Source organism: Oncorhynchus tshawytscha, linkage group LG10 (assembly GCF_018296145.1).
Source record: "Oncorhynchus tshawytscha isolate Ot180627B linkage group LG10, Otsh_v2.0, whole genome shotgun sequence".
NCBI lineage: Eukaryota > Metazoa > Chordata > Actinopteri > Salmoniformes > Salmonidae > Oncorhynchus > Oncorhynchus tshawytscha.
Window position 1 is genome coordinate 43,659,453 of NC_056438.1, and position 19,039 is coordinate 43,678,491.

A 19,039-nucleotide genomic window follows, 5' to 3' on the forward strand; every position below is an offset into this window, starting at 1 on the left:
CGCAGTTGCAAATGAGAACTTGTTCTCAACTGGCCTACCTGGTTAAATAAAGGTGAAATAAAAATAAAATAAAATAAACAGGTTCTCTTGGCTCACCACAAAACTCCCTTAGCCCACTCCCTTAGGGCACCCTTATCAGGCGACAGAGCCCCATACAGCTATCTGTACCTCCCTTTACAGGAGTGAGCGGCTGAGTATACTTTTGCTGTTGTTAATCTTCATCTTCGGAGTAGGGACAAGAAAGACCAGACACATAGCTGCTCTACTGCTCAGGATTAGGACGTCTGGGTAACCAATATGTTTCCTTCTTCCTTTTAAGCTACACTGTTTGACGGCTTATGTTATTCCGTCGGCTGCTCTGTCTTGCTGATATCCCCGCTTGGTGACACCGTATAGCCAAACCTGTAGCTGCAAACATGTCATTGCTCACTAGGGGCACAGTCCAAGAGGGGAGAGCGCCAGCACACCCCCCTGGCAAGGGTGATGCCTTGTGCTTGTGCTTTCCTTCTCTATGCCTGACACTCCCCATTCTGGTAAACATAGTGAGGAAACAGGGCTCTTCCCTCATCTTAGAGTCCCTCTACAGCCAGGGAAGCTCTGGTTTACAGAGCTCACTCTCCTACTTTACAACCAGCCCTGGCAGCTACCATTTATGCAGGGATGTTTTGACCCAAGTGAACAAGGAGATTTTCTACTCTCACCCAGGAGCCATGGCCCTCTGGGCCTGGCCCGTGAGTGGATACATTTGAATGCGACAGGATTGCAACTCAAGGCCATTGAGACTATCCAGAGTGCTATCCAAAATGAAAGTTGGATGTGGGAATGTCAGAACACTGTTTCAAATGGGGCGCCGTGCTCCAGCGATACAACAGATGCACAAATACAAACTCTGTTAAGAGGTACAGAAGAAATATGGCCAGCTGAAGGAAAAAGGAGACTGGCAAGTGGGGAGTCTATTCTTAATTTGTCAAGCACAATTAGAAGTACCCAAGCATGATGTCCTACTCATAATAGGAGTTGGAGAAGACAATCATGCAAGAGAAAAGGACAATGGGGAAACATGGCATCGGTGCAGGAAATGAAAATGGTGAACATCTGTGCAGTTTGTGTGAAGAAAACCACTTGGTCATAGGTGGCATCCTGTTCGAGCATAAAAGGATACACAAGCTTGCATGTAAATCACCAGATGGCAAGACAGAAAGTCAGATCGACCACATTCTGATAAACAGCAAGTGAAGATCTCTGCAGGGTGTAGGAGTCAAAAGAATGGCAGACATCAGCAGCGACCACAATATGCTGATTGGAAAAATATTAATGAAGCTGAGGAGGGCAAAACTGGAAACATTGTTTTGATCTATCCAAGTTGGAACACCCAGATGTGAAAAAGGATTTCAACGTCAGCCTAAAAAACAGGTTTGCTGTCCTAGAAGATGATACTGAGTTAACCATAGAAAGCTTCAACAAAGCTATGGTGAAGGAGGGGAGAAAGTGCTTGGTCGCAAGAAAAAAAGAATGGAAACACATACGAAAAACGTCTGCTTGATGCCATATCTACTCTACTGAAGGAAAGGATAGAGAAATAATACTCAGCAAATGACAGAGGTCAAGAAAGGAGCAAGGAAAGAAGAGAATATAGCTGCGAGCAGCAATGAACAGGGTTCACGGGAAGACAGAAGGGTCACAAGGTCAGTTGGATAACAAAGCAAGCACTATCTTCCTTTATGTGCAATGATGAGTCTAAACACAAAATCTGGAGGGAATTTGGCGTATGGTTTATGTGGAGAAGATGACTTGCAGATCTTGAGCACAAACCGCAGCAGTTAAGATAAGCTCCTGCTAGAAATGTCTAGGCTAACAGAATGCATTCTTAATGTACTATATATTTTTTTAAATGTCCTTTTCAAAAGCTACGAATTTATATGTTTTCTTCAAAGGAAGTGCACTTTTTCCAGCAACAGGACCAAATACAGGATTTATCAGCTTCAGGAAAAGCTAGCAAACCACTGAAATCTTCCGAGAACAACTATATCGGAAAAACATATTTCAAGGTCCTCAGGACTAAAGTATTGACATACAAGTGCACAAAGAAATTACAAGAGTATTACATATCTGGAGCATAATAAAATAATCAGTCAATCTGTGAGGGAACTTGAGACACTTGAAGGGGAGGTAGGCCTACTCCTTTAATGATACTGAACTGAGCATAATTGTATCTTACTATAAGTCAGTATTAGTACTATTATATTTCAGAATATTTTATTATTTCAGTAATTGTATAAACCACAATTGAAATATTTCAAAAACAAACAAAACAACAAAAATCATCATCCCAGCACAGTTCAAGAGAAACATTGTCCAAGACGTTGTCATGGAGATTGTTTGTTTACCCAGAATAATTACAAAGCACAGATGCCAAGAATCACAAAGTATCTGTGCTTTAGGAGATTTGGTTTTTGATGATTTCATACCTCAAGTGCTGAATTTGGCTTGCCTCATATGTGCACTACAATTTGTTATTTGTATTGGGCAAAGTAAAGCTGAAAGTTAGATGCATTAAATGTCTCTTCAAATTGTTCCTTGTTGTGATCATCCTTGGCAGAAAATAGGACTCTTTTTCAACTTCAGCTTTCAATGTAGTAAAGAATTCCTTAAATGACTTAAGGTAATCCTCATTACTGTGGGACAGTTCCACTGTCATAAATGTCCATGGTTATTTTGGGAATATCAAGTTCTGCGTCCTTATTTATAATAATAATTATTAACCTGTTCTCTGATCTATCATTGTCGACAATAATATATTAGCCCATTTTGTTTTTTGTCTTGGTAAAATCTCCATAAATGGACACAAAGTGGTTTTAAGGATCTACGGTCTCAGATGAATGAATTACAACCAGACAATCTGTCTCTAAAAATACAAATTAAAAGAGACCCAGGACAATATGGTGCAGTGGAAGACTCTTTCTAGTGAGCTACAATTTGTAAGTCAGGCAATGGCCAGCCCAATGAACTCAGTCCTAAAGCAGCCAGTTACACAAAGCTGAAATAAGCCATGTCACTCTACATGATCACCAGAACTTATTGCAGAGCAAAAAAACGAAACCACTGTTGGACAAATCTGAAACCCTGTACTAACATGCTGACCACACCAATCGGGTCGTGTGTGCTGCAAAATAAATGTACACATACATGTTATTCAGTCATAGCACCCACACTGCTTGCAGGCATCAGCAAGCGTCTGCGTGGCCAGGGGCTAAAATATGAATTGGTTCTATTTGTGACACTCGACGCGCTGCAAGTCCGGCCTCTCCCATCTCCTCATTGGTTTTTAGGAGCATATACCCACGTGCCATCTCCTCATTAGTTTTACTAATGAGATTAACTTAGGTCCACACTTCAGTAGGTTGTAGTAAGGCTGTAAAGTTGGTTACCAACCACCATATGAAGTCCAATGAAGAAATAGAAGCCTTAAGGAAGGAGGAGAGATGGCCCGAAATGATTTCGGTTTATTGTTTTATCTATGCATTAATTGTCGGAGTTGAAGACCTTGTACATTTCAGGTAAAATAACAACTCAATGTTTATATACCAGGACAAATTAGCTAGCAGCAAGCTTTCTAGCTAAATTGCCATGAATGTTTAATGCTTTTTGATCTGTCCCCAAATTAATATAATTGGCTCAGAGTTTGTTTTGATATTTCAACCTACGTGTCCTGATTGCTTCTAGTGTGGATGAACAAAATCAATGTGCGCGTGTCCGGTTTGGTCAGCATGTAAGAGTCTATAGAAACAGGAAAGAAACCACTAAAACACCATCCTGATATCTAGCCCTCAGCTTCCATGCAGACAGGAGGTGGTGACAAAATACCTCTAATGGACCCCAATAGAAACTACAGAAGAAGATCAGTTCAAACCTTCCACACTCAGGTGTCACATCGACCCTTCCCCCATCATCTAGAGGAGCCACGTCGACCCTTCCCCCATCATCCAGAGTAGCCACGTCGACCCTTCCCCCATCATCCAGAGTAGCCACGTCGACCCTTCCCCCATCATCCAGAGTAGCCACGTCGACCCTTCCCCCATCATCCAGAGTAGCCACGTCGACCCTTCCCCCATCATCACTAGAGTAGCCACGTCGACCCTTCCCCCATCAACTAGAGTAGCCACGTCGACCCTTCCCCATCATCCAGAGTAGCCACGTCAACCCTTCCCCATCATCCAGAGTAGCCACGTCAACCCTTCCCCCATCATCCAGAGTAGCCACGTTCCCCCATCCCTTCCCCCCCCCATCAACCAGAGTAGCCACATCGACCCTTCCCCCATCATCCAGAGTAGCCACATCGACCCTTCCCCCATCATCCAGAGTAGCCACGTCAGCCCTTCCCCCATCATCCAGAGTAGCCACGTCAGCCCTTCCCCCATCATCCAGAGTAGCCACGTCAGCCCTTCCCCCATCATCCAGAGTAGCCACGTCGACCCTTCCCCCATCATCCAGAGTAGCCACGTCAGCCCTTCCCCCATCCCTTCCCCCCATCATCCAGAGTAGCCACGTCAACCCTTCCCCCATCATCCAGAGTAGCCACGTCAACCCTTCCCCCATCATCCAGAGTAGCCACGTCGACCCTTCCCCCATCATCCAGAGTAGCCACGTCAACCCTTCCCCCATCATCCAGAGTAGCCACGTCAAACCTTCCCCCATCATCCAGAGTAGCCACGTCAAACCTTCCCCCATCAACCAGAGTAGCCACGTCAACCCTTCCCCCCATCATCCAGAGTAGCCACGTCAACCCTTCCCCCATCATCCAGAGTAGCCACGTCAACCCTTCCCCCATCATCCAGAGTAGCCACGTCGACCCTTCCCCCATCATCCAGAGTAGCCACGTCGACCCTTCCCCAATCATCCAGAGCAGCCACGTCGACCCTTCCCCAATCATCCAGAGTAGCCACGTCGACCCTTCCCCAATCATCCAGAGTAGCCACGTCGACCCTTCCCCCGTCAACCAGAGGATCTACGAAAGGCAACTGAAAGACAGAACAAGGAAACTAGCTAACCCAACTGATTGAAGGCCGAATAGGATAACAAAATCCACAAAGACACAACTGGACTTCATAAGCCTGAATGAATTTTTTAAAAATCATACAACTTAATTTCTGGTTTATCTAACCACAATCTTACTTTGGTTGCAAGAAAACTCACCAAACAGAGGTTCAGATAGGACGACAGTAAGAGGACCAAAAGTAACATCAGTCGCATTCCTAAAAGAGATTTGGATCTTTAAGATGAAATAAGGGAAATCAAATGGTCTGAAATCATTTATGGTGTATAATGCCTTCAGAAAGTATTCCTACCCCTTGACTTATTCCACATTTTGTTGTTACAGTCTGAATTCAAAATGGATTAAATTGACTTGTTTCACCCATCTACACACTATACCCCATAATGACAAAGTGAAAACATGTTTTTAGAAAGTATTGCAAAAATATTTGGGAAAGATTCAGAAATATCTCATTTGCATACAGTACACTTCAAAAGTTGACATTTCTTTCCAGAGTTTCTTTTATTTATACAATTTTAGTGAAGACAGCAAAACTATGAAATAACACATATGGAATAGTGTAAAGGGTTAAAAAAAAAAGAAATATATTTACATTGATGACAGCTTTGCAAACTCTTGGAATTCGCTCAACCAGCTTCATGAGGTAGTCACCTGGAATGCATTAGAATTAACAGCCTTGTTAAAAGTTCATGTGTGGAATTTCCTTCCTTCTTAATGCATTTGAGCGAATCAGTTATGTTGTGACAAGGTAGGGGTTGGTATACAGAAGCCAGCCCTATTTGGTAAAATACCAAGTCCATATTAGGGCAGGAAAGGCTCAAATAATCAAAGAGAAACGACATCAAGTGCTATGATGAAACTGGCTCTCATGAGGACCGCCAAAGAAAAGGAAGACCCAGCGTAACCAATGGTGCAGAGGATTAGTTCATTAGAGTTAACAGCCTCAGAAATTGCAGCCCAAATAAATGCTTCACAGAGTTCAAGTAACAGACACATCTCAACATCAACTGTTCAGAGGAGACTGCGTGAATCAGGCCTTCATGGTTGAATTGCTGCAAAGAAACCACTACTAAAGGACACCAATAATAAGAAGAGACTTGCTTGGGCAAGAAATCCAAGCAAAGGACATTACACCGGTGGAAATCTGTTCTTTGGTTTGATGAGTCCAAATTTGATTTTTTTGGTTCCAATCGCCGTGTCTTTGAGACTCAGATTAGGTGAACGGATGATCTCCGTATGTGTGGTTCCCACTGTGAAGCATGGAGGAGGAGGTGTGATGGTGTGGGGATGCTTTGCTGGTGACACTGTTGGTGATTTATTTAGAATTCAAGGCACAGTTAACCTGCATGGCTACCACAGCATTCTGCAGTGATACACCATCCCATCTGGTTTGCGCTTAGTGGGACTATCATTTATTTTTCCACAGGACAATGACCCAACACACCTCCAGGCTGTGTAAGGGCTATTTGACTAAGTCATAGAATGATGGAGTGCTGTGTATCAGATGACCTGGCCTCCACAATCACCCGACCTCAACACAATTGAGATGGTTTGGGATGAGTTGGACCACAGAGTGAATGAAAAGCAGCCAAAGAGTGCTCAGCATATGTGGGAAGTCCTTCAATATTGTTTGAAAATCATTCCAGGTGAAGCTGGTTGAGAGAATGCCATGAGTGTGCAAAGCTGTCATCAAGGCAAAGGGTGGCTACTTTGAAGAATCTAAATATATTTTGATTTGTTTAACACATTTTTGTTTACTACATGATTCCATATGTGTAATTTCATAGTTTTGATGTCTTCACTATTATTGTACAATGTAGAAAATAGTTACAAAAATAAAATAAAAAACCTTGAATGAGTAGGTGTGTCCAAACTTTTGACTGGTACTGTAAGTATTCACACCCCTGAGTCAATACATGTTCAAATCCCTGTGAGTCTTTCTGTGTAAATCTCTATGAGCTTTGCACACCTGGATTGTACAATATTTGCCCATTATTATTTTCAAAATTCTTCAAGCTCTGCCAAATTGGTTGTTGATTATTGATAGATAACCATGTTCAAGCCTTGCCATACATTTTCAAGCATATTTAAGTCAAAACGAACTTACTGCGAAAAGCGTAGCAACTTTAGTGCCTTGTTGCAAAGCATGTTTTGGAATATTTTTTATTCTGTACAGGCTTCCTTCTTTTCACTCTGTCAATTAGGTTAGTATTGTGGAGTAACTACAATGTTGTTGATCCATCCTCAGTTTTCTCCTATCACAGCCATTAAACTCTGTATCTGTTTTAAAGTCACCATTGGACTCATGGTGAAATCCCTGAGCAGTTTCCTACCTCTCCGGCAACTGAGTTAGAAAGGACACCTGTATTTATGTAGTGACTGGGTGTATTGATACACCATCCAAAGTGTAATTAATAACTTTACCATGCTCAAAGGGATATTCAATTTATGCATTTGTTTTACCCATCAACCAATAGGTGTCCTTCTTTGCGAGGCATTGGAAAACCTGCAATGACTGCAATGAAATGGCAACAACAATTAATCAAATCCAAAGCAAATTCTCAAGGAAAGTCCCTCACAAAAAAAAAAAAAAACAGAACCTACCTTGGCTCAATGACATTCTTTGGCACCTGACTAATAAGAGAGATGCTGCTCTGAAGAAATCCCTCAAATCTGGCTTAGAGGTTGAACGCCTAGTTTACAAGGGACTGAGAAATTAAGTGACTAGGAGCTTCAGGAAAGCCAAAGCTGATTTCTTTCTTAAAATAAAACATGAGGCACAAAACACGAGGCTATCACAATAATTAAAACGAAATGTCAAACTGTAGGCTATTACATCACTATTTATCATTAGGCTACCGCATGTCAGAGGCTTGAAAAATGAGCAAGACTGGTAGTGTAGGCCTCCCGGGTGGCACAGTGGTTAAGGGCGCTGTACTGCAGCGCCAGCTGTGCCTCCAGAGACTCTGGGTTCGGGCCTAGGCTCTGTCGTAACCGGCCGCGACCTGGAGGTCTGTGGGGCGATGCACAATTGGTTGTCCGGGGACTCCGGTGGCAGGCCGGCAGCTTGGTTGGGTTGTGTATCGGAGGACGCATGACTTTCAACCTTCGAAACTCCCGAGCCCGTAAGGGAGTTGTAGCGATGAGACAAGATAGTAGTTACTAAACAATTGGATACCACGAAATTGGGGAGAAAATGGGGTAAAAATCTATTTAAAAAAACAAAGACTGGTGGTGTAGCCTACACTCCAAAATGCGATGTGGTTAGATTAGAAAACAGAAATTTTGCTAAGGCAGAGATGATTGGCAAACACCAAGACGTGTGTGGACAGCAGTGGATGCAGAAATTCTGGTCTAATGACAAATCGCCAAAATGACATTACAATTTGTGGTGTTTTGCGTAACAGATGTCTCTTTCCGTTCACCACTGTTTGGAGGCTGGAAATGTGTTGCGAGTGGATGAACGTAAGTGAGTAGCCTAGTAAAAGAGCCCTTCAAAGTTATTGACAAATCAGATGAAAACATCAAGACTGGTTTGGTTTATGCCACAATAAAAGGTAATACATTTAAAAAGTGAAATGACAAATCTTTACTATTGAATTAATAGGGGTTCTATATGTAAGCGTGTGCACAAATAGGAGGTCCCATAGCTGGAAGAAATTAAATCTACTTTCACAACTGGTATAAGGTCAACCACTCTACAGAAACAGCATGTTGCTATCTCCCAGATATGACCAAGGCCAAGCTTGACAAAGGGGGTGTTGTCGGTGCAGTTATCCTCGACCTCAGAAAAGCCTTCGACACGGTTAACCGCAATGTCATCACCAAGGGATTGCACTATGGCGAGTGACACAGGAGTCAAATCTGGGCCCTTTGTTATTCAGCCTCGACATTAATGACCGTCCATGTTTGCCAGAGCATGGAGATTTAAATGTATGCGGATGATACAGCTTTTTTTATACACATGGCAAAAATGAAGTGGCAAGCAAACTAACAGCAGCATTGGCAAAAGTGGCTGAATGGCCCAAATGTGGGAAAAACGGTAGCTATGTACTACTCCACAAAACTAAACAACTATGCTTACCTGGACATACTCATCCACGGACAAAAAATGTAAACAGTCCCTGAGTTTAAATACCTGGGCATTGTCCTAGACCCTACACTGAAGTTTAAAAAAATTGAAAAGATGTCCAGCAAAATCACATATAGTCTTTCGAATTTTTCAAAACATCAGGAACTCACTCTCTACAGTGGCAGCCAATATGTACTTTATTTACATGTAATGATCTTCTCTCACCTGTCCTGTTCCATTGCCGGCTGTTCTCAAACCAATGAAACCCCTTCGATCACTATATAAACAAGGACTGAAGACCGTGGACAGGAAATCACATCATTATCATCACTGTAATACTCTCCACAAGTACAGTCTGTTCAATGTGGACAACTTTTTTTTTTCTCAGATGACTGTCTAGTTTATAAGATTATCAACAATGTGGCACCGCCACCTCTGAAAGATTTTTTCATATTAACCTAACAGCAGAGTCACCTGGATCTCCACAAGAGGAGGCCGTGTCATTCCTAAAAGCAAAACCACCTTTGGGTAGTCAACATTCTCCAACTCAGGCACCAGGAAATAGAATTCCTTCACCTCTACCTTAAGAAGCACTAGCGACTTCAAATCCTCCATCCTCCATTAATTATGTGAAATGTATGTTTCTAACTGCACATGGTCCCTTTAAATGAACTAATATTACAACTACGACTACTACTACGATGTATGCAAATAATGAGTTAATCATTTCCTTGTTTTTTTATATATCAATACCAAATTCAGTGTAGTTCACCTTAGGGACATCCATGAAAGTGATGACCAGTTGATAGGCCACTGTGGAGTGGAAAGTCAAATCAGATTTTTGATTAGTCAATAACTCAATCTTCTTTTCACCAATCCCTTAGTTTTTCTCAAACTAAGTAAAGACATGTACCTTGGGCCAAAGTTGGTGTCCTTTGGTCCTATGGTTCATGAAAATAAAATGTTTGCATATTAACGTACGTGGTAATATGCATCTGCTGGTGTAGTGTGGCCATCTTTGAATGCATTATTTTCTCAAACTAAAGACCAAATCTGGAGTGAATCTGTCTTTTGGTCCATGAGACAAATATATTTGCATGATTATTATAAGCATTAGTGTTACAAAGTCAAAACAGTTCGTTGGTAATAGTTCCTTATTTTTTAAGATATAAATGCAAAACTCAGCCTCCGCACCTGGTTTCCTGCAACCCACCCGAGCTTCCCCTGGCCTGCACTCCATCTTCCCCCTGTGTTTCAATAAATAACTTGGTTACTTCATCCCAGTCCCCTCGTTGGAGTCTGCTCTTGGGTTCCTCTGTTCCACTCTGCCTGATACCATTGTGAAGTGGATTTACAAAGCATTTAAATGGACACTTACAATCTGATTTCCTGATTAATCAAGAACTCAGCCATCTCTTAACTTAGCTTGAGAAAAGGTATTGGTTAACAGATGTACGGTTGAAGTCGGAAGTTTACATACACCTTAGACAAATACATTTACACTCAGTTTTCACAATTCCTGACATTTAATCCTCGTAGAAAATTCCCTGTTTTAGGTCTGTTAGGATCACCACTATATTTTAAGAATGTGAAATGCCAGAATAATAGTAGAGAGAATTATTTATTTCAGCATTTATTTCTTTCATCACATTCCTAGTGGGTCAGAAGTTTACATAATCTCAATTAGTATTTGGTAGCATTGCCGTTAAATTGTTTAACTTGGGTCAAACGTTTTGGGTAGCCTTCCACAAGCTTCCCACAATAGGTTTTGTGAATTTTGGCCCATTCCTCCTTACAGAGCTGGTGTAACTGAGTCAGGTTTGTAGGCCTCCTTGCTCGCACACGCTTTTTCAGTTCTGCTCAAAAATGTTCTATAGGATTGAGGTCAGGGCTTTGTGATCGCCACTCCAATACCTTGACTTTGTTGTCCTTAAGCCATTTTGCCACATCTTTGGAAGTATGCGTGGGGTCATTGTCCATTTGGAAGACCCATTTGCAACCAAGCTTTAACTTCCTGACTGATGTCTTGAGATGTTGCTTCAATATATCCACATAATGCACCAGTCCCTCCTGCAGCAAAGCACCCCCACAACATGATGCTGCCACCCCTGTGCTTCACGGTTGGGATGGTGTTCTTCGGCTTGAATGCCTCCCCCTTTTTCCTCCAAACATAACAATGTTTATTATGGCCAAATAGCTCTATTTATGTTTCATCAGACCAGAGGACTTTTCTCAAAAAAGTAAGATCTTTGTCCCCATGTACAGTTGCAAACCATTGTCTGGCTTTTTTATGGCGGTTTTGGAGCAGTGGCTTCTTCCTTGCTGAGTGGCCTTTCAGGTTATGTCGATATAGGACTTGTTTTTACTGTGGATATAGATACTTTGTACCTGTTTCCTCCAGCATCTTCACAAGGTCCTTTGCTGTTGTTCTGGGATCAATTTGCACTTTTCGCACCAAAGTACATTGATCTCTAGGAGACCAAACGAGTCTCCTTCTTGAGCGGTATGACGGTTGCATGGCCCCATGGTGTTTTTACTTGTGTACGATTGTTTGTACAGATGGAAGTGGTACCTTCAGGAGTTTGGAAATTGCTCCTATGGATGAACCAGACTTGTGGAGGTCTACAATTGATGGAGTTCTTGGCTGATTTCTTTTGATTTTCCCATGATGTCAAGCAAAGAGGCACTGAGTTTGAAGGTAGGCCTTGTTATACTTCCAGAGGTACACCTCCAATTGACTCAAATGATGTCAATTAGCCCATTAGAAGCTTCTAAAGCCATGACATCCTTTTCTGGAATTTTCCAAGCTGTTTAAAGGCACAGTCAACTTAGTGTATGTAAACTTCTGACCCACTGGAATTGTGAAACAGTGAATTATAAGTGAAATAATCTGTCTGTAAACAATTGTTTGAAAAATTACTTGTGTCATGCACAAAGTAGATGTCCTAACCGACTTGCCAAAACTATAGTTTGCTTGCAAGAAATTTGTGGAGTGGTTGTAAAACGAGTTTTAATGACTCCAACCTAAGTGTATGTAAACTTCTGACTTCAACTGTACCATGGGCCTACATACAGAATTTCCAACATATGGTTTATGAGAGTACTGTACGATTTTTAAAGGTTGTTCAAAATATTCAAGATGGATAAAAATCTATCCTTATGGGTCCTTGAGGCAAATTTGTTCAGCATGAGGAACGACACGTACATATACTGAACAAAAGTATTAACGCAACAATTTCAAAGATTGTGCTGAATTACAGTTCATGTAAGGAAATCAGGCAATTGAAATAAATTCATTAGGCTCTAATCTATGGATTTCACGACTGGGCAGGAGCCCATCCATGCCCGGAAGGGCATTAGCCCACCCACTTGGGAGCCAGGCCGGCCCACTGGGGAGCCAGAATTCATTTTTCCCCACAAAAGGGCTTTATTACAGACAGAAATAGTCCTTTGCTGTGAACACCTAAATATGTAGAAAGACTTGCCTCTGAAGCAGAGATGGCAGTTAGAAGGAATGCCATGAGGTAAGTGTACAAAATCACAAAGAAGGGTATCGCTACCTAAACACTAACAATTGTTGCGGTACCGGAACAATGTTTACACATTGACAATGGTTGCGATACCCGAACAGTGTCTGCACAATGACGATGGTTCCGGTACCTGAACAGTGTCTGCACATTGACGATGTTTCCGGTACCTGAACAGTTTCTTCACATTGACGATGTTTACGGTACCTGAACAGTGTCTGCACATTGACGATGGTTTTGGCGTCAGCCATGTAGTCCTCCTCTGCACTCATGGTGCTCTCCTTGTCCACCACCACCATGTTGGCCGCAAAGGACACACCGCAGCGCAGGAGGTCATCCAGGCTATGCGAGACACACACACATTTGAATTGAATTTGACTTCTTGACATGAAAATGTCAGGAAAAATTCAAGACCGTAGTTATAGACTGTCAGGAAAACCTCTGGGCCCTGCACATGAGCTAGCTATATTCAGAAACATTCGCTGTGGAGAGAGAATCGTAACTAGTAGTTTCTCAGGGGCTGTCTAGAAAGGTGACTTTGGACACAGGACATATTTGAGAAATTGATATTTCGGTTCACTCAGTCCATTTCCTTTTAGATGTATTCTTGATAGGGAGACTAATAGCATACAAATGCAGTACATGCACTAAATTAGATGATTGATAAGGTCATGTTGTGCGTCACGTACTTATCAATGGAGCCGACCATGTAGAACACCATCGGGAACCAACAGATAGCCTCCAGGAACTGTGTGTCAGGCCTGGTGAAACAACATAACACATCACAACATAGAAAATAATAGAATAGAATGGAATATAATTCAATTGAATGGATCCTCATTGTCCATTCAAACAGCTATTGTTATTTTTGTTGTCACAGTACCCGACCCGACATATCCAAAAGAGACAGTCACTTTTATAAAATAGAGAAAATATGGTAGGAAGTGCTGATTTGCTTGCGGTTAAAGTACCAAAAAGGGCGCTCATTGGTATCTTGCTGAATTCAAGATAAACTACAGCCATTCAATCTCATTTGACATTCACTTTCCAGCTAGCACATAACGTCTTGAGAAACATATGTTACTTAGAGCTTGGTGAGCGCGTGGTTGTCCTATGGTTATTTTTTAATACAACCTTCCCACAACTTTCTGGGAATGGTGCCGGATAGTTGCTTGCCTTTGGAACATTCTCAGCACATTTAAGGAACTTGACAAAAAAATTACATTTTCTTGGTATTTCATTACTGTGTGTGTGTGTGTGGGGGGGGTTGGATGGTTGAGGAGCAGCTCTCGGGGGAACAGTTGGGGGATCTTGGATCGTTGGTGTCCTGGAAGTTGGGAACTTGGGTGGGTCCCCGATTTGGCTTGGTGGGAAATCTGTCAATGTGCCCTTGGGCGAGGCGCTTGTCCCTGGTTGCTCTTGTGTGTCACTCTGGATTGGAGTGTCTGTTAGACGACTGAATGTAATGTAAATGTTGAGCGGCTTCAGTGCAGTTAGAGTCGTTCAAGTTCAGCATAGCTAGCTAGCAAAGTGATTCACATTTCTTGCTAGCTAACCAAATGACACTTGCATCTCTAGCAGTAGCCACCGAAAAACAATATGAGGGGAAAAACTCAGTCACTCATCCACTCCTCCAATGACATGACATCCTCATAGTAGCTAGCCAGCTAACGTTAGGCTCTGTGTTTTTAGCTTACGAAATAAATAATGAATGCAGCATGGGTGTATGGTGCACTCAAAATGTTTTGTAGTAGAGTAGCAAGTCTAGGCTATGCCCCTCATCACCACAAACGACTAAAGTATGTCGCGAACAACAGAGCACCGGAATAATTTAGTGAGAGTCAACAGGCTAGACTAAAATAACACTGACATCATCTTTTAGGGAGCGTTAATGAGGTGACCAATAATGGTTGCAATTGAGATCAGCTGTGCGCGTATTGACGGTCTAACGAGATATCAACTGGCGATAATCTAGTGCCATCGATGGTCGCAATATGCCCTTTGTTATTTGATTATATTCCAATATATTATATTCCAATCCACTATCACATAATAAAAGGTGTGAAACCCGATAATAGCCTACTGTTTGTGTTTCTGTGGATGAGTTGATTTGCAATAGTGTAAAGTATGTAAGTAAAAATACTTTAAAGTAGTACTTAAGTAGTTAAGTTGTATTTATATTTTTGACAACTTTTACTTTACTACATTCCTTAAGAAAATATTGTACTTTTTACCTCATAATTTTCCATGAAACCAAAAGTACAAATTCCCACACTTATCAACAGAACATCCCTGGTAATCCCTACTGCCTCTGATCTGGCAGACTCACTAAACACATGCTTCGTTTGAAAATAATGTCTAAATGTTGTAATGTGCCCCTGGCTTTCCGTAAAAAAAAGGCATTGTTACTTTTACTCAAGTATGACAGTTTGGTACTTTTTCCATCACTGCTGATTTTGGCCATCAGTTGATTGGCAGATATAGGCTTACTGTAGAACAATACACTTACCTTCAGTGTGGATGCTCGCCCACGTTTTTATAGCTAGGCTATGTATAATTTGTCAGTATACAGTAGTTATGGTCTTTGGCGTGGATGGCCCTAACATTGCTAAACTGTTATACGCAGGCTACAGTAGCACAGGCCTACTGTATCCACTGGACCACACTGACGCCACCAATAATTTATTCTGCTTATTGCTTTCCTTGAACATGTAATAAAACTACATAGGCTACTAGAACTGGCGCCCAGTGGACCTGCAGTCGAAGGTACAACGTAGGTAGCTATGGTTCTGCATTGTATACAAACACTGCTTCCAGCTGCACCCTGGCGGCGATTCTAAACATTCCTTCAGATGTTCAAATCTTCCTGCTGCAGGATTGTCTTCATCCTGCGCCGAAAATCTGTAACGCTTTTACATTGGAGATCCGACCAAGAGGGCAGCACAATAAAAAGGGTAAGAAGATCAAATAAAACGCTGTTCTTACTGATTATCCAGGAGCAGCACAATCGGGTTCAGCTCTTTCTTTAGTCTGTAGGAAGCTCTAAGTGGGACGATGAAGTTGTATAGTCCATTCCCCGCCGTCTCAGCCGACACAATGATCAGCTTGTTCTTAAAGCTATACACTTTGGCGTCCTCAAAGTTGTTATGCTGACAACCCTATGGGGAAAATAACATACATTTTTATGTTGTTGTTTTTTATGTATTAATTCAAATACACAAACAAATATGTATTTGAATTAAAATACCATAAGCTATATTTTGTGGTCCGGTTTCCCTGGACACAGATTAAGCCTAGTCTTGGACTAAAAAGCAGATTCCCCATTGTGCATGCATTTTAGTTCAGGACTAGACTTAATCTGTGTCTGGAAACCAGCATCAATAGTGCCAATGGCTAACATGACTTAATACTACCTATATTGCTTGAACTGAATAAGTGACTTGCATCATTTACCCCTTCCAGTCTGAGGCAACAGTATGGTACTTTCTCCTTCAGTAGATGGCAAAGTGTTGGAGAACTCCCGATGTAAGGCAGGTTGGGAGAATAGCCTTTCACATAGCTTCAAATAAACAGACACACAATTCATATTTTATGAGTATGGATCTGCCATTCAAATTCATAGCCAAACAAATGTCATTACTGTATCACAAATCATCATCTACTGCTGTTGTTCTCCAATTCCAGTCTCGGCAAGAGCTAAATCAATCAGTCTCGGCGAGAGCTACCTGAATCAATCAACTATGCATGGTCTTCAGTCTAGAACATACAGGTGTAGGGTCGTAATTTGATCACTCTTTTGTTGCTGAGAATTTTCTTGCACCACAGGAAATGCAGATGAGCTTTCTGATTTACATAAATTCACTGAAAACCCACACTAACACACATTTATATTAACATTATTGGACATGTAACTTACTTTTGGCCAGCTAATAGCCTAACCACTGATCAAGAGACATTATGGACTAAACCAGTGGAGGCTGGTGAGGGGAGGATGGCTCATAGTAATGGCTGGAAGGGAGTAGATGTTATGGAATTAAACACCGTACATTCCATAAAGTCCATTCCAGCCATTACTATGAGCCGTTCTCCCCTCACCAGCCTCCACTGGACTAAACGTTCAAATCGTCTTGCTGCAGGATTGTTTTGCTGTGACAAAATAGGTCAAATTAAGATCCTATATCTGTAGTTAATTGAATCAAGTGCACATAGTATCACTCCAGGACCAAAGTTGGAGACCCCTAACTGAAATAACCAAAAGGCTTACATACTCTTTTTTTTTATCCCATTTTTTTTTTAAATTGGAGAATAAAAAGTAAGACATATTGCATGGTATCAATGTTTCCCAAAATATATTTTTTATTTTTTTGTGGAAAGCTTGGCTTACATCCTCTTATAGAAATGATATAAAACATACTCCTCAGTTGATACGTCCTCGTCGGAGGGCAGGTTCTCGTCCTCTGATTGGTCGCTATAGAGGTCACCTGTGTGCAGAGAGGAAGTGTCTGGCACCTCTAGCACGGGGCTGATGCTGGGCCTCCTGCTGTTACCCTTAAAGTCCTCTGGGGGGAGACAGAGAGTGGGCCCACAGTGGGGCTTGCAGCCTGCGTCCTGGAGGTCTATGGCCACAGTGCCTGAACAAGGATACAAGTAGAACAACATTTACAACATACTATTAACTGTTGGCATTTTTCTTACAAGTGAATTCATTCACAATATTTCAGAAAAATACCAATTGTAGTTCAATAATGCAGAATAATCCATGTTAATATATACCAATATCCACACTAGCACACTATACTTGTCCAATACATTACTCACTTGTTAGTGTACATCACTTCATACTACGTAGTACATACATTTTGATATTGAAATAGAGCTCATATTACTGACCCATGCTAGCAATGACACTGGGTACTGGCAGGCGAGGCCGGCTGACCATCCTCTCTCTCTGGGTCTTAAAGGTAGAATACTCCTCCTTGGTGATGTTGATGTAGAAGCAGGTATCATTGGGGCTCATTCGGAACTGGGGCCCGGGGTTCAGCAGGATGCTCTTACTGTCCTCCCGGCACACCCCGATCAGACACACACCATACCTGAGGACAGAGATGGAGATATAGGGCAAGTGTTAGATTATGCAGAGTGGAGATACAGAGGAAAACAACAGAGGGAGAGAAAGCCTATTCAAAGCCCATTTGACTGGGCGCCCGAGGTTTTCCTGATCACATGACGAGACCAGAGTGTTTGCTAAGGCCCTAGGTTTTTCCAGGTATGGTTATGAGGAGTCGCTTGAAGCGTAAGAGGAGTTGGAGATGGAGGAATACACTGCAGAGGCAGAGGGCTCGTAGAGAGGATGAAAAGCTACTATTCTGAACATTGTGGTGAGCTTTCTATTGCCCAGAGCTGCCGACGCATCACCCAAATGGGTGCTTCACAGAGTGGACGAGGAGAAGTCCAGTGGCTATAAGATTAATGCTGGTTCCCAGACTTGCCCTCTATAAGATCATCAGCAGACTCCATCACCATCCTTTACCATCCTCTGAACAGCCATGAACAGCTCAAGCCATGAACTGACTCTCTCCTTCTTCGTAGGATGCAGCTTTCAAAGACTTGGCATCTATTGGTTGACCTGTCATGATATATTGCTTGTTTGTTTGTTTTGTGCTTATGAACTGCTTTGAGATTTCTGTTATGAAAAGTTCTATAGAAGTTTAATCCATTATTATTATTAATTATTATTATTATTGTGGTCAAGGCCCTACTCTTGTTCTTTGACCTACATTTTGTCACCTGTATTAGAATACTCATAAATAGGGCTGGTTTTAAGTATGTAGGATCAGTCCTAATTTCAGTTTAGAAAAACTTGCTGATGTTTATTTATCTGCATTCACCCTTTTTGCGCAAACCTTTTGACTCATCACCTACGCCACTGCTACTGTTTATTATCTATCCTGTTGCCCAGTCATTTTACTCCTGGTTATAAACTCAGCAAAAAAAGAAACGTTCTCTCACTGTCAACTGCGTTCACTTAACATGTGCAAATATTTGTATGAACATAACAAGATTCAACAACTGAGACATAAACTGAACAAGTTCCAGACATGTGACTAACCAAAATTTAATAATGTGGCCATGAACAAAGGCGGGGGGGGGGAGTCAAAATCAAAAGTAACAGTCAGTATCTGGTGTCACCACCAGCTGCATTAAGTACTGCAGTGCATCTCCTCCTCATGGACTGAACCAGATTTGACAGTTCTTGCTGTGAGATGTTACTCCACTCTTCCACCAAGGCTCCTGCAAGTTCCCGGACATTTCTAGAGGAATGACCCTAGCCCTCACCCTCCGATCACACAGGTCCCAGACGTGCTCAAACCCTCAGTCCAGTCTCCC

General features: G+C 41.9%; 1 protein-coding gene across 1 annotated transcript in view; it reads right to left on the reverse strand.

Annotated features, from left to right (window-relative positions):
* Nucleotides 1-19,039, reverse strand: part of LOC112260210 (potassium channel subfamily T member 2-like) — an 88,464-nt gene that overhangs the window by 39,385 nt on the left and 30,040 nt on the right. Inside the window, exons 16-21 of the mRNA XM_024435141.2 lie at nucleotides 17,543-17,745; nucleotides 17,067-17,283; nucleotides 16,106-16,211; nucleotides 15,638-15,810; nucleotides 13,342-13,413; nucleotides 12,860-12,994 (exon numbers count right to left, since the gene is read on the reverse strand). Of these exons, the coding sequence (XP_024290909.2) occupies nucleotides 12,860-12,994; nucleotides 13,342-13,413; nucleotides 15,638-15,810; nucleotides 16,106-16,211; nucleotides 17,067-17,283; nucleotides 17,543-17,745 (906 nt within the window). The remainder of the gene's footprint in view (nucleotides 1-12,859; nucleotides 12,995-13,341; nucleotides 13,414-15,637; nucleotides 15,811-16,105; nucleotides 16,212-17,066; nucleotides 17,284-17,542; nucleotides 17,746-19,039) is intronic.